This window comes from Drosophila albomicans, chromosome X (assembly GCF_009650485.2).
Source record: "Drosophila albomicans strain 15112-1751.03 chromosome X, ASM965048v2, whole genome shotgun sequence".
NCBI classification, from domain to species: Eukaryota; Metazoa; Arthropoda; class Insecta; order Diptera; family Drosophilidae; genus Drosophila; species Drosophila albomicans.
Genome location: NC_047627.2, coordinates 28,743,362 through 28,758,631, shown reverse-complemented (window position 1 = coordinate 28,758,631; position 15,270 = coordinate 28,743,362). Strand labels below are relative to the sequence as shown.

Below are 15,270 nucleotides of genomic sequence, written 5' to 3'. Positions count from 1 at the left end.
TAACAGTTGCTTAACATTGTTATGTAAGTAAAATGTGAAGAAAAAGTTCATTTAAATTTATGATATGCTTATGAACTTCTGCTTATGAACTTGAAATTAGCAATTGAAACGTCAATGTTTCTATAAATAAGTAAAGTTCTGTTCAGTGAAATGTTAACTAACATTTGCCTAACATAGTAATGTGAAAAAAAACTTTATTTGATGTACAAAGTGTTTTTTATGCAAACATCATTAATAAATAATTATTTATTGCTTTCGTTTGAGAATTTAAGATTCAACTATCAATAAATGATACGATAAACTATCGGTTAGGTACATCGAATCGTAAATGTAACTAACATAATTATGTTAAGCATTGGAATAAAATGATTTTGAACAGAGTTTAACCTTAGAAACTTAGATGTAATCAATAGTTTGTAAAAGAAATCAATGAATGTAGCTTACCACATCGATGATTTGCATTAGAGTGAGGCCAAAGCTCAATTGCAATGGATCGGATTCGTTGACCACGGGACGCTCCAGGCTGTTATAGTTGTCCAGCAGTGCGTGAAGCAAACGCTTCTCATGCGGACCAGCGGAGCAGGCTGCAAGAAATGAAAGCAAACCCAACACACATCATAAAATACATGAAATCAAAGAGCAAATAATATACAATGTATAAAGTAAAGTAGAGTGCTTAAATAGAGCTGTTTAGCGGCAACAATGTTACGACTTCAACTAAGAACTTTGACTTGTCTCTGTGTGTGTGCGAGTGTGAATTTAGTGGGAGGTGAGTGTGTGTGTGTGTGTGTGTGTGTGTGTGTGTGTGTGCGGCAATGACATTGTTGGGCTTAGAATCAACCAAGCGTGGCGGCAGTTAAACCTGCATTAACGTATCGTTGTCATTGTTGCTGTCACTGTTGCCGCCCCCTGCCACTTTTCCTACTTTCCCCACTTCCCACTCCCCACTCATCTGGCATCCTTCCCTTGTCCTTGTTCGGTTCATCTGTCTGCTCGTTGCCGTGCTGCCAATTAAATTTGTTCAACCAATAAGTGGCTTTGGTTCGGTTTGACGTTAGCAACAGTTTTAGCCCCAGCAGCAGCAGCTTAAGCCAGCACAGAGCCAACAACCAGCAACCAGCAACCACAACACTGTAACACAGCACCTGCCTCAGCAGCAGCAGCATCAGCTTTAGCTTCAGCTTCAGCTCTAGCTCCAACAGCCACTTTGCCTCCCTTATGCAGCAACAGCAGCAGTTACAGCTACAGCTGCTGCTTCCCATTGTTACCATCGTCGTTGTACTCTAGCTTATAAAGTACTACGTATTCTCAACTCTGTGTGTGGATTTTTCCTTCCTTTTATTTTCCAAACGTCTCGTTCTCTCAGCTTTTGTATCCCCCCCCCCCACATTATTCGGTTACCTGTTATTGAAAAAATATTCATAGCAAGCCTCTTACAAATTGCATTTATTTTTTTCTTGCCTTTTCCTCCATAATACAAATATTGGCAATAAGTCGCTGTTGGACAAAAAATAAGCTTTGCTTAATTTAATCATTTTTTTGTAATTCACCAAATTGTCATTTACTTATTAAGCTTTGCTTAATTTCATCATTTTTATAATTCGCTAAAAATTTGCTATTGATTTTATTTACCCAAATTGTTTTTGTTGCTATTTTTCATTCACTTTTGAAGCTTTGAGAATTCGCTAAATATTTTCTTTTGATTTAATTCCACAAATTGTCGCTGCGTTTGTTTTTCTTTCACATTTACCAATTAAGCATAAATATAGTTATTTCTGGCAATCAATCTATATATATTTGTGGATATAAATATGGAACATTTTTTGACTCGTTTTTTCGATGTTCGATGCAATATTCACTTGTATTTCGCTGGCCTGGCGAATTGTTTTTATGTAGAGCGAATATTTGAGTGACTTTTGTGGTATATTTATTATAAACTCTATTTGACAACCGGCAACATAAAATAAAATAAGAAGAGTTTAATTTAATTATACGAAAACTATTCAAAAGACTTGGAAGTAAGTTGTGGTTGAGTTGACTTGGTCTAAAGGGTATCTCGATAGTCGCGCATTTCTTAGCGCTACATTCGCTTTTAATATTTCATTTTAATGTCTGCCAAATTTTTACATTTAACATGCTGTCAAAAAGTGTAAATATGTCCCAACAACAACAACAGCAATAACATAAAAACGAAAAATAAAAGAAGAAAATTGCTGTGTGTGGAAAAAAATAATGCAAAGGGTTATTTTTTGTTAAAGAGTTGAGGGCGAAAAAAATCTGCTGACATTTCAGCTGAAATTTACAACTGTGAATGAAATTAGCCAACGGTCAATTTGTTGGCTCATGGTTTAAAAAAGATGAATCAAAAGCAATGCTATAAATGCATTAATGACGGTCTGTTATCAAAATCGTAAAGAGAATTGGAAGGGAATTGTCAAGTCTATTTAATCCAATATGTAACGATGAACAACAGAGTAAAAAATTCAAAGATGAAGAAAAGTGTTTAAGCATAATAGAAGATTTATTTCACACTAAGTGCTTGTGAATAATAATTAAGAAACTAAATTTATAAAAATACTGTTTAATTCTTAAAATATACCAAATTAATATACCACAAAAATACTAAATATATATGTATAAAAAATATATTTGGTATACTGATATAGTACTATACCCAAAATATACCACTGAGTGCAATATGTACCAAATATTATTCTTAAATATGCCATATTAATATACCAAAAAAATACTAAATATATACTGAAGATATTAATTGGTATATTGCTATAGAACTACATCCAAAATATACCATTGAGTGCAATATATACCAAATATTATTCTTAAATATGCCATATTAATATACCACAAAAATACTAAATATATACTGAAGATAATAATTGGTATATTGCTATAGAACTACATCCAAAATATACCATTGAGTGCAATATATACCAAATAATATTCTTAAATATGCCATATTAATATACCACAAAAATACTAAATATATATAAAAAATATATTTGGTATATTAATATAGAACTACATACATCCAAAATATACCATTGATTGCAATATATACCAAAAATTATTCTTAAATATACCACATTAATATACCACAAAAATACTAAATATATACTGAAGATAATAATTGGTATATTAATATAGAACTACATACATCCAAAATATACCATTGAGTGCAATATATACCAAATATTATACTTAAATACGCCATATTAATATACCACAAAAATACTAAATATATAAGATAAGAAGATAATAATTGGTATATTGCTATAGAACTACATCCAAAATATATCATTGAGTGCAATATATACCAAATATTATTCTTAATTATGCCATATTGATATACCGGAAAAATACCAAAATATACTCAAGGCTGTAATTGGTATGTTGAAAATCTACCATGAAGCACTAAATGTACACAATTGTCAGCCTGATTTTTAGGAATTATGCATACTATATTTTAATTATTATTGTAATGCCAATATTCACACACACACCACTTGAAATTTAAGCTAATCTTAAGCTGACTTCGTCGTTGTCAATGTAATGCTGATTGTGATTGTATGGTAATGTTGCCTTTGGGAGCTGCACAACTTTTGTGACGATGATGGCGAAGTTAACCCGATTGCCTGTGGGACAGGTCATCAGATCATTATAGACAATTACTTATGAAGCTGCTGGCAGCGCTTTGTGCTGCATATTAAAGGCAAGAAATCAGGTGAGCACAGCACAGCACAGCAGGAAACGCAGGAGGCAACTACAATGTGTGGCACGTAGCGCTCAACACACCAAAAAGTTGGACAGCAATAACAATAGCCTGAGAGAATGGGGTAAAGGCTGACTCGATGGATGGATAGTTGTGTGAGGGGGGGAGGTAGCTAAATAATTCATGGCATGCTTTGGGCACATCTTCAGCTGTCGACGAGGACGGAGACGACTCCCAGAAACAAGTTTAGTTTATTGATGTGCCAAAAACTTATTCCTCATGCCAGCTAGTCAAGGCGAGGGTGAAAAGGCAAAGCAGCAACTACTTTACAAGTACTCGAACTTACCGAATACCAATATGAACTATACTCGTCTCATGCCACAACATTTTTATCGTTCACCTCGATGAAACTTTTTCTGTTTACCCCAACTCTCTCTCTCTCTCTGTGTGTGTGTTAGGCAATGTAAGTTGTGTGTGTGGTTGTTAGTTCATAAATCTACATAAATGTATATCGTATTATGTAAATATTGGATGACTTTTAATGGCTGCTAACTTATATGAGCCTTCAGCAACAGTTCTTGAGTTACTTTCGACTCAAGCTTAGGCATGTTCAGCATTCAGTTGTAAAGGTAGAAAAGTTTACTATACTATAGACAACATAAAATCAGCTGACAATCCAAAATAATAATAATCGCATTATAAAAACTGCAGTGTTTATGATTTCTTCAAGAGTTTAGATATAAAACTTTTTAAGAAAAATGTGGTATATTTTAAATGTATTTGTATATGGCTATCCCAAGTATACATTTTTTATAGTTTAGTATTTGTTCAGTATATTACTTATGTTGTATTTGGAATGATATATTGTTATGCCCATTTTAAATTTTTGTGTGTTTAGTATTTGTTTTAGTATATTATTTTTGGTATCATTTAAATGTAATGGTATATTGTAATGCCAAGTATACATTTGTGTATATTCAAGAATTTATTCAGTATATTGTTTACGATATAATTTAAATGCTATGCGAAGAATACATTTTTGTGTATTTTTGTATTTTTTCAGTATATTGCATTTGGTATAATTTAAATGTAATGTATTTTTATTTTTGTTAGATACATTTTCACGACATGTTTTTATTATATCAATGGATATAAAAAAGTGTTCTATGAAGTCCCTTCAACCATGTTTGTGACATTTTCTAGCTGCGTAGGTTATAAAATGTTATTATTTTTGTAGTTTTCATATTTCAAAGATGCTTCGATTAAAATAAAATTTCATAAGTTATTTGCTTTGCTCTCGTTGGCAAAGTCTTTTGCTAAGATTATAATATTAAACATTGCATTTTATTTTATGCCATTTACAAAAAAAAAGAACATGCAAAAGTTTGGTTCTGTTGTCTGATATTTTGGATAAGTAACTTTTAAATCCCGGATTGACAAATAATTAAATGACTTTTAATTATTGGTGAATACACGAGTATTTTGCAGCTTAGTAGGAACAACTTTCACCCAGCGACTTTTGAGTTAAGCAGAGTTTTGCAATTTTGGGCGTGCAAAGTCAGGAAACAACAAAGGCAAAGACAACTTGACCTCAATGACTTGGCAAAAGTAGCATTTGTTGTTCCTGTGTTCCTGTGTGTGTGTGTGTGTGTGCTAACTAGTGTAATGAAAGTTTGCTCTTTGTTAGCAGTTTAAAGACAACATTTTGTGGATATTAGATTGGAGTATACTAATATTTGAGAGATGTTTTATATGAGGTTAAATTGCGTTGTGTGCTTGCGGCTCGCATAACGGGGCAATTTGTTAACTTGGAATTTGAGGCAATCTTCGCATATCTAAGTAGGCATTTTTTTTTTCTTTCTTGTGTTGGTGCTGTATTTGCTGTATATACATATATATAGTATTTGCCTTTGCTTTTGGTTGGTTGGTTGGTAATAAAGCGTGTAAATCGCATCACGTAGACTCCATTTTAATGTAGATGCTGCCACATACGAGTGTATGCGATTGGATTGAGCTCGAACTAAGATCAAGGCAAACGAATGGTATAGGCTGATGATGTGGCATGTGGCGTATAGCGGCATGTGCAGCAATTTGTGTGTGCCACACACACACACACACACAAGTTCGTTTGCTTTTGTTGTTACGTGTGGCATGCATCAGCATCAGCGATTGTCCTGTTTGCGGCAGACTTTATTAATGAATGCCATTAACGCTTCTACGTGCGGCCTTCTTGTCATTTTCGTTTTGCTGCAGAGTGGAGGAGGGAGAGAGGGAGGATGCAGCGGTGGCGGTGGCATAATCGAAGCCTCGTCGTTTGCCCCCAATGATGTTGCCATTGCCATGACAGGGCACTAAAGTGCCAGGCCATTAACGGCTGCATGTCAGCAGCTCTCTAGGCTCTAGGTGGCATCCTGGAAAGCTGGCAAGACACCCAGCCGAGTGGCCAAGTGGCCAAGTGGCATGTGGCAAGCTGGCAAGTAACAATTGTAATTATGAAAGAATGCAAGCAAACGTTCGTTGATGAATTCCTTCAGCAAATCCGTGCTGTCACAATCAACAACAACAACAACACCAATGTAAAGGCTAATTGCAATTAATTGCTCAATTAAGTGTTCCACAAGCGCAACTCAAGTTGTTTGGCTTCCAAGCTCTTAAGAGCCCAAAGTGCAGCGCATGTCAAAAAAATAAATTAAGGCTGAAGAGACACGCGAAAATTGTGCATTTCTTGCAAGCAATAAGAGAGAAGTGAGAGGGGGATATAGAGTGGAGAGACGGCTGTTTAAAAATCTCAGAAATAACATCTCTTTAAATTAAGTAAAGAATCATTTAAAAAGATTCGCACTTTACAAACATTCTTTTAAATTCCAAAGCCAAAAATCAGGGATTCTAAAAATGTGATTTATATCGTTAGATAGTTAGTTAAATATTATTGTAAATTATTTTAGGTACATACAATTATATCTATATAAATACTGCAATTCCTGAAAATTTGGTTGCGATCAGATAAAAATTGTAGAAGTTATTTAAGAAATAGTTTTGTATGGCATCTGGTATATAATTTGGTATTTTTAGAATATACTATGGCAATATACCAAATATAGCCCTTGATATATTTTGTTTTTTTATGTGATAAATTAATTTGGTATATTATAAATGAAATAGTAATATTGTACTATAACAACATACCAAATATAGCCTTCGGTATATTGTAGCTCTTTTGTGGTATATTAATTTGGTATATTATAATAATAATACCGCATACCTTTATTGTGTAGCGGGTATCTCACAGTCGAGCACACTCGACTGTAGCTTTCTTACTGAATAAAGTTTTGCTGGAATTCGAAATTTATATTTTTATGTTAAACTATAGACTTTTTGAATTAATTCCAACCTCTTTTTGTATGGTCTGCATTTGGTGTGTGGTTTTTGCATGCAACAAATACAATTGCTTAAGACGTGGTGTGCTCTAGTCGAGCATGCTCTAATGTAGATTTCTTCGTTGAATCTGAATTGTTGGGCAGATGCTGCAGGCGCTCGCAGCAGATGCCATAAATTATGCATGACACACACACACACACATACTTTGCGGCTACTTGGCCCTCCACTTGACACTGCCAACGATGCCCTCGATGTGTGGGTGTGTGGCAGCGGCATGTGGCAATAGCGGCGTGCCACTGACAGTGCATTATCATGCAGCATATGTAATAATCGCAATAAATTTGATTACCTCTCCTAGCATATTTGGAGTGTCTCAATGTTGAATCGCATGATAAATGTATATGCGATAGACGATGCTTCCACAGCTGCCACAACTGCCACAGCTGCCACTTGCCACACACACACACACACACGCGCACATACATTTACATGATGCGAACTTGGCATTGATTTCGAGAGGCCAAAAGCCAAGTTTGCCCCCTCAGCTAATTATTTGGCTAATACTGACTGCGACTAACATTAAAATCGAATGGTCGAAGGGAAGCAAAGAGAAGTGAAGGGACGGAGGGAGGATGGCTATTAAAATTTTACGCGTTAACGGCGAAATTATACGAAATCATTTTCGGAATGCAATAAATGAGGCCGCAAGTTAATTCGTTGCGCGTTGTGCTCTCAGCTTTCAGTTCTCTCAGCTCTCAGCTCCCAGCTAAATAAAATGTAATGTCCCGTTTTCTCGATGGCGCTTTAAATGAGCATCAAGCCGCCACTACTTGGCGACCACGCCCCCTTTAGCCCCTCGCTGCCGCCTCTCTGCCTGTGGCCTCAAGTCGAACGATAAACCGTGCCAGAAATTTAATCGAAATGCTTTCGAGGCCACGTCGACGACACAACTGCTGAACAGACGTTGCTTTGCGCTTCAGAGTCTTCAGTCTCAGTATCTCCTCCCAACCTCTCTGTTTGTCCTAGTTGCGACTATCAATGAGTGTCATCGGCAAGGCAAAAGCAAAGCAAAGCAAAGCGTTGCCACAATGCCAACCACATGCCACCCAACGAATGTGGTGCGATCGTTAAATTTAATCGGTTCTCGAAAAAAGAGGAAACCAAACGAAACGAAAGGAAAGCAAGGAAATATCTAATTACCATCTCAGTATTGCTTTGTAATATGCAACAAGAGAAAAAAAAGAGAGGGAGCTCTGGCAAATGGAAACAGATACAAATACAGATACAGATATAGTTATAGATTGCGATGTTCTTGTGTGTGTCTTGAGCAGGTGAATAAAGTGAGGAAAATGTGGAAAAACGATTGCAGTATTTTATAGTAAAATATTAGCAATTGTAGTTGTAAAAGTTGATTATGGAAATGTTATATTGGGTATCGATTGTTAAATGGAAAATATATATTTTGTGTTTCCTTGCTGCAGCTTATGGAATTTGCTTAAATCGACCAACTTACACTTTAAAAGCTGTTCAAATTAGTGGCTAAATGGTTTAATACCAATGCAAGCTATCGATAGTAACCTTAACTTATCAACCAAACATTTTAATATCGATAGTAAATTAAAAGTTAATCAAATGAAAGCAACTAAAATTATCATTTGCTTAAAAAACGAGCAAACGTGTTTGAACGCAAATTTTTAAATAATTTTATTTGCTTTAAGTAAATTAATTGTTGATTACTATCGATATTAAACTATTGTTTACTATCGAAACGTTTTAATGAAATATTTTGAGAACAATTTGGAAGGCTTTGCTTTCTCGTTCAACATATTTCTTAATGCTGGCACAAGAACTACCAAGTCATATTAACAGCAACAGCAACTGAAGCAATTTGCTTAGTCAATAGTCAATATTTGTATTGATATCGACATTATACTATCGATATTACCCATTTCTTTACTATATAAACCTTTTATGCGTGTTTGTTCACCATATTTCAAAACGCTGTCTCAACCAATACAAAGTCATATTAACAGCACCAGCAAATTGCAGAGGAATGCCTGCCAATAGCACATTGCTATTGTTACTATCGATATTTTTTGTTGCTGTCACAGTTTGTATTAATGTAAGAAAGCCTGAGCTCAAGCGTTTGAACTGGTGATTTAACTTAGTTCCAACTTGACGTAATATACGATTGACTGGACAAACTTTTCAATGAATTCGCAATAACTCTATCGATAACATGTTATCGATAAGCTTAAATCTAAAAAAGGAAAAAGAGCAGGAAAACTTTTTGGTAAGGCGAATCTAAAACTCAATTATCTGGAAGTTGGCAAAACTCTGGCTTAGGAAGCGCAATTTATGGAGAGAGAGAGAGGGAGAGAAAGAGTGCGAGAGAGATGGGGAATGGCAGAGCGAGCGCGAGTATCTTGAAGTGGCATGCATCAAAAGTTTTTCGGTTGCTTTTGTTAGCCTTTTTTTTTGTGTTGCGCCAAGTTACCAGCAGAGAGCCGAAGCAGAAGCAGGCAATGAAGTGAAGGTGTAGAAGGAAGTCTGCCGCTGGCTGCCAAACCACCAGACGCACATAAATTACACCGCAATACACAAACCACTGAGCAGCAGCAGCAGCAAAAAGCTGACAGAAAAAGAAAAAAGAGAGCAGCAAAAAACACAAGCGAACAGCCGCTAAATAGTTGCGCTGGCGTTTTGTGAGAAACTCTTCCACAGCTAATGCTGCTTTACAATTGTGGCCCGAGTTGACTGTAAACTAAGCCGTGGCTGTGGCTGTGCTCCCCTCTTTCCACCCTCCCCCTCAAAAGTTCTATATTTTCGAAGAGCTCTCCCACAAAAACAAAAAAAAAACCATTGCAGTCTTTTAGGCGCTGTCTTTTGGTTGCAGCTGATTTAATTTTAGATACGCATAATAATTGCGCTCATAGGCGGAAAGCAAGTGGGAGTGAGTGAGTGAGAGGGGGAGAGATTGGGAGAAAGAGAACTTAAAGCAAGAGATAGGTTGTATTAAAAAAATATTTGCATTTTGCTCATTGGAATTCCCAGAGAGACAGAGAGAGAGAGAGAGAGATCTAGACGCTGTTGGGCGTGTTCAAATTAAGTGCTTCAGCTAAGAAAACGAAGCTTGGCTCGAGGCGTCACTCAACAACAACACTAGTGAGAGGGGGCGTGGCAAGTGCGGAGGCGGGTGAGGGTAGAACGGTCACTTCCGTCACATCCGTCAGCACAACATCCGCAAGCATTTCACCAGCTTCCGCTTGGACAGACAGACGTTGATGTTGCTCTGATGATGACAACTCGTTAGGGTTCGTTGTCATTCGGCCAGCGGCTGCAGCACTGCCAAGAGTGCAAGAGAGATGGAGAGAGAGTGTGGGAAGGGGAAGGGGAAGGGAAGAAGGGAAAGGCATGGCAATTACCAGGTGCCGGAAACTGGCGCCCAAATTAATGTTAACGAGCCAAGTTAAATGCTTAAATTGTTTCTTGCCGCACTTGCCACACACACACACACACACGCACAGCTGACAAACTGGCAATGCGGGTCACGGGTTAACTTCCATTCTCTCTTCCCTGGACTCCATTCCTCACCTCGGGTTTTTTTTGGGAGCGTCTCAACACGACTGCTGTCAGTTTTTGTTGTTTGCCTCGTATCAGCGACGGCGGCGGCGGCAAAACTTTTACTTTCACTTTTGCTCTTGCTCTTGCTTTTGTGCACCTTTTGCTTACCTGTTTGCATGCGCTCACCTGTTTTGCCTTCCTTCCTGTTGCCAACTTCCCCCCCACCCAGCAAACACATCTCTTGCGCTTCTCATTTCTCTGTCTGTGTTTGCGTGTTCGCTTATCGCTAACAGCCTTCAATTTAACAATTTCACTTTGTCACGTGCCCAGGTCTAGGTCTTTTGCCTTGGCTTCGGGTCGTGCCACGCCCACTTCACACCTTCCTCTCGCCTCGGCTCTTTGCCAGACGCTGCGCCACGCCAAAAACCCGCTTGTCGACACTTTAATTTTCCCTTTGACTTTCCTAGAGTCAAATATTTAATTTTATCTTTTTCATCGAGTTTTGCGGGTCCTTGTAAAAAGTTTCTTCTCATTCTTTTTATTTTTTTTCTTGCCCTCTCATGTTTGGGTCTTCTATCTCGCCCCTTCTTCTTCTCTACTTCTTTTGACCAGCGTTGCCCCCCACGTTGCGCTTTTTATTCTTTGTTACTTCCAATGGGATTTTTTTTGTTTGTTCGATGCTTTGCCTCAATCACGTCGCCAAAGATTTGAAACGCCGATCATGAGCTTTAAGTATTAACAATTTATTTTGCTAATTGAAAATTTGTTTAAAGTTCCAAAATCAGTCAATAAATTTGCCAGAGACTGACTACGAAATACCCTGTAAATGGCAATTTGTATAAATTTGAATTTGCTTTAATATTTTGATATGAATTTGAATTGAATTTTCCTGATATAAAGTCAATAAATTTGCCAACGGTTGACTGAGAAACCATGGAGCCTTGTAAATGGCACTAAAGGATTTGCATAAATTTGAATTTTTTGGAATAATTTTATTAATTTTTCCGGAAATAGAGAGAGATAAAACATATAGTCAATAAATTTGCCAGAGAATTTGTATTGAAGTTGTGATTGAGATAAAGAAACATTATATATAGAAAATATTTTATTAATTCTACTTATTTCACATTCTATTTAATACAATTGGATTTTTCTTTGCGTTGATTTATTATTTTTTAAAGTAATTTGATTTCAATAAAATAAAATTGATTTCAGTAGATTGTTAACAAATTTGATAGGCTTTAAATTTTCATTTTAAATTATTAAACTTTCAAAAGAATTTATCAGCAATTAGCAAACTACGTTCTGCATAAGGTATTAACAAGTGTATATGTCGAACGTTGTTCAAGTTAAACAAGTTTTGCTGTCGAATTTTGAAACATTTCAACGATGTTGTGTGTTGCGCCATAAAGCAAAAGTATTGACAGTAGTATCAAAGTTCAAGAAACTTATTAAATGTCTTGGAAATACACACACAGCCAAACATGTAAAGAGACACACACACACCTGCTTTTAGCCACTTAGCGTTTGACATGAATGTGCCACTAACGAGCAGAGAGAAAGGGACAGAATACGAGAGAGAGAGAGAGTGAGTGAGAAAGCGAGCGAGTGTACTACGAGTATGCTATGTAAGTGGCGAGTTCCAGCTAGAAGCTGAAACAACACACACACACATAAGTTCCGCTGTTTGTACAAGCATATGTTGCTTGAAATTTCGCGGAGGATGGAGGAAGGTGTAGAGGAGAAGGGCATGTTGCAGGGGCGGGTTGAAGGATGTCATCAGTTTGTTTATGCAAAGACAATTTGATACACTTGCAAAAGTAACAGTTACAACGAACAGAAGCTTTCTTTCTGTCTGTTGCACTGAAGGTGACAAAAAGAGTTACTCGAATTGTAACTGTGATTTCCAGAGAGTGTTTTTCAGCCTAAATGTAATATTGCCACGAAAAGTGTTGCTATAACTGTGATTTTGAGGGTGTAACTGGTACTTTAGGTGTGATTTTGACAGTGTTCGAGAGTGTTACTTAGAATTTAATACGCTTGGAAAGATAACAGTGACAACGAACGGATGCTGCGATTCTACAGCTGTTTATGTGACTGTAAGTGTGAACTAAAGTAAGTGTTACTGGCAGCAGAATTTGCACAATGAATGCAACTGAAATGTACACTTTGTCTAGAAACTGTGACAATCGCTGTGACTTCATGTCAAACTTTTACTGCAAGTGTAGCAGTGATTGTAAGCTTTTATTGTTAAATGAAATGTTGCTATCATTTAACTGTAGCTTTAGCTGTAGTAGTTGCTGTGCCTTGAAGACTGTAACTGCTACTGTAAATGTGACTAAGGTAACGATTTGGACATTAACTCTAATAGTGAGTATATTTAATACCTGTAACTGTGATAACAAGATTAACAAGTATAACTTATTGTGTTTGACTGTCACTCCTCCGACTTCATGACTGAGTCAAGAGTGTAACTGCTACTGTAGGTGTGACTAAAGTAGCGACTTTTACTGTGAATGTAGCTGTGATTTTGTTCTTTGGTTACTTATCTAAATAACTGTAACTGTGACTTCAAATGTAACTGTTACTGCTTGACTGTCGCTGTGATGTCATGTGTGACTGGCTTGAAGAGTGTAACTGCTATTGTAACGTGAATTGGACGCAATCTGTAACAGTTGCTGTGATTTTCTTAGGTTGCTATCCTTACTGACTGTAACTGTGACTTCAAGTGTAACTGTTACCGTTTGATTGTCACTGTGACTTCAAGAGTGTAACTGCTACTGTAAGTGTGACTTGGACTTTAACTGTACCAGTTGCTGTGCTTTTCTTAGGTTGCTATCCTTACTGACTGTAACTGTGTCTTCAAGTGTAACTGTTACCGTTTGATTGTCACTGTGACTTCAAGAGTGTAACTGTTACTGTAAGTGTGACTAAAATGGTGTCTTGGAGTGTGACTGTAACAGTGAATGTAGCTGTGATATATATCTTTTTTTTGGTTGCTATTCTAACTAAATGTAACTGTGACTTCAAATGTAACTGTTACTTATTGACTGTCACTGTGATGTCATGTGTGACTCGCTTGAAGAGTGTAACTGCTACTGTAAGCGTGACTTGAACTCTAACTGTAACAGTTGCTGTGATTTTCTTAGGTTGCTATCCTTACTGACTGTAACTGTGACTTCAAGTGTAACTGTTACCATTTGATTGTCACTGTGACTTCAAGAGTGTAACTGCTACTGTAAGTGTGACTAAAATAGTGACTTGGAGAGTCAATGTAGCTGTGATTTTTTTTTTTTTTTTGTTGCTATTTTAACTAACTTTACCTGTGACTTCAAGTGTAACTGTTACTGTGTGATTGTCACTGTGAGTCCATGTCTGGCTGTGACTTGAAGTGTAACTGTTACTGTGTAAGTGTGACTAAGGTGGCGACTTGGAGTGCGACTGAAACTGAAAACTGTAACTGTGATTGTGGCTGTAAGTGTGATTGTAACCGTAAATGCGACTGTCTCATTAATCGTGGCAAACAGCGCGACAAGTGACAAGTCTAGGCAGTGAGGCAGCGAGGCAGCGAGGCAGTCAAGCAGCTTGCTCACCACACTCGCCACTTTGCCGGTTGACAGCAGAAGGGGCAAGACGAAGGGGGCGAAAAGTGGAAGAAGCCGGTGACTGTGATGTGATGTAGAGCAAGTCAAGTCAGTCAAACAGACAGACAGACAGCCAGACAGCCAGACAGAGACAGAGAGAGAGAGAGAGAGAAAACTGATGTTAATAATTCGAAAGCCACAGGCAGACAGAAGTGCACTGATAAGCGGATGCGTGTGTCTGTGTGTGTGTGTGTGTCTGTATGTGTGTGTTAGGCTGCATTAGAAAATGTGGAAAAGCCAAAAGGAAACTTATAGAAAACTGAGCAATTGCTGGCAATGAGCAGACAGCAACAATAATGTTAATACGCTTAGCAAAAGCCAGCTTAAAAATTGTTATCCCTTTCCCCTCTCTCTAACCGTCTCTCTCTCTCTCTCTCTCTCGCTCTAGTGCATAATGGAAGGCTCTTGAAAATGCGTTGACGTTGACTCGCATTGTCTTCCAAGTGCCCAGTCTCCAAGCTTGTTTCCTGAGTACGTAGCCAGCCTTCATTTTCGCGCTCATCTTACACTCCAAGCTGACATCGTCTCCCTCCCTCTCTCTCTCTCTGTCTCTCTGTCTCTTTCTTAGGCTTCGCTTCGCTTGAAGCGGCAAGAAGACAAGTTTATTATGCATGCAACGGCCGTTGTTGTTCTTGTTCTTGTTGTTGCTTTTGTTGCTGTGCATTGTGGCACAGAGCATTTTTTTTTTTTTTCTGTTTTTCTGTCGCTGTTGTTTCTTGTTCTGCTCGCTTTTTGTTTGCTGCGTCAAGAATATTGTTTTAAGTTGGCTTTCGAGCAACGCTTCACATGGCTACTTACCACCCACGCCCCTCAGCTCCGCCCCATTCTCCACGTATCCTGTGGCATGAAGCATGTCTGCGGTTTTGTAGCTGCCATTCAAGTGAGGAAGTTGTTTAGTGTGTCGCTGCCATTCAGCCATTGAGGCGCATTATTAAGTGGCATGCCACTCGCCGT

The 15,270-nt window shown here is 37.6% G+C and overlaps 1 protein-coding gene across 6 annotated transcripts in view; it reads right to left on the bottom strand.

Annotated features, from left to right (window-relative positions):
• The window catches only part of LOC117578239 (neuronal acetylcholine receptor subunit alpha-7), a 217,152-nt gene that overhangs the window by 93,535 nt on the left and 108,347 nt on the right, over positions 1–15,270 (bottom strand). For all 6 annotated transcript variants that reach the window (XM_052008699.1, XM_052008696.1, XM_052008698.1 and 3 more), the window contains one exon: positions 445–584. In XM_052008699.1, coding sequence (XP_051864659.1) covers positions 445–584 — 140 coding nt within the window. The remainder of the gene's footprint in view (positions 1–444; positions 585–15,270) is intronic.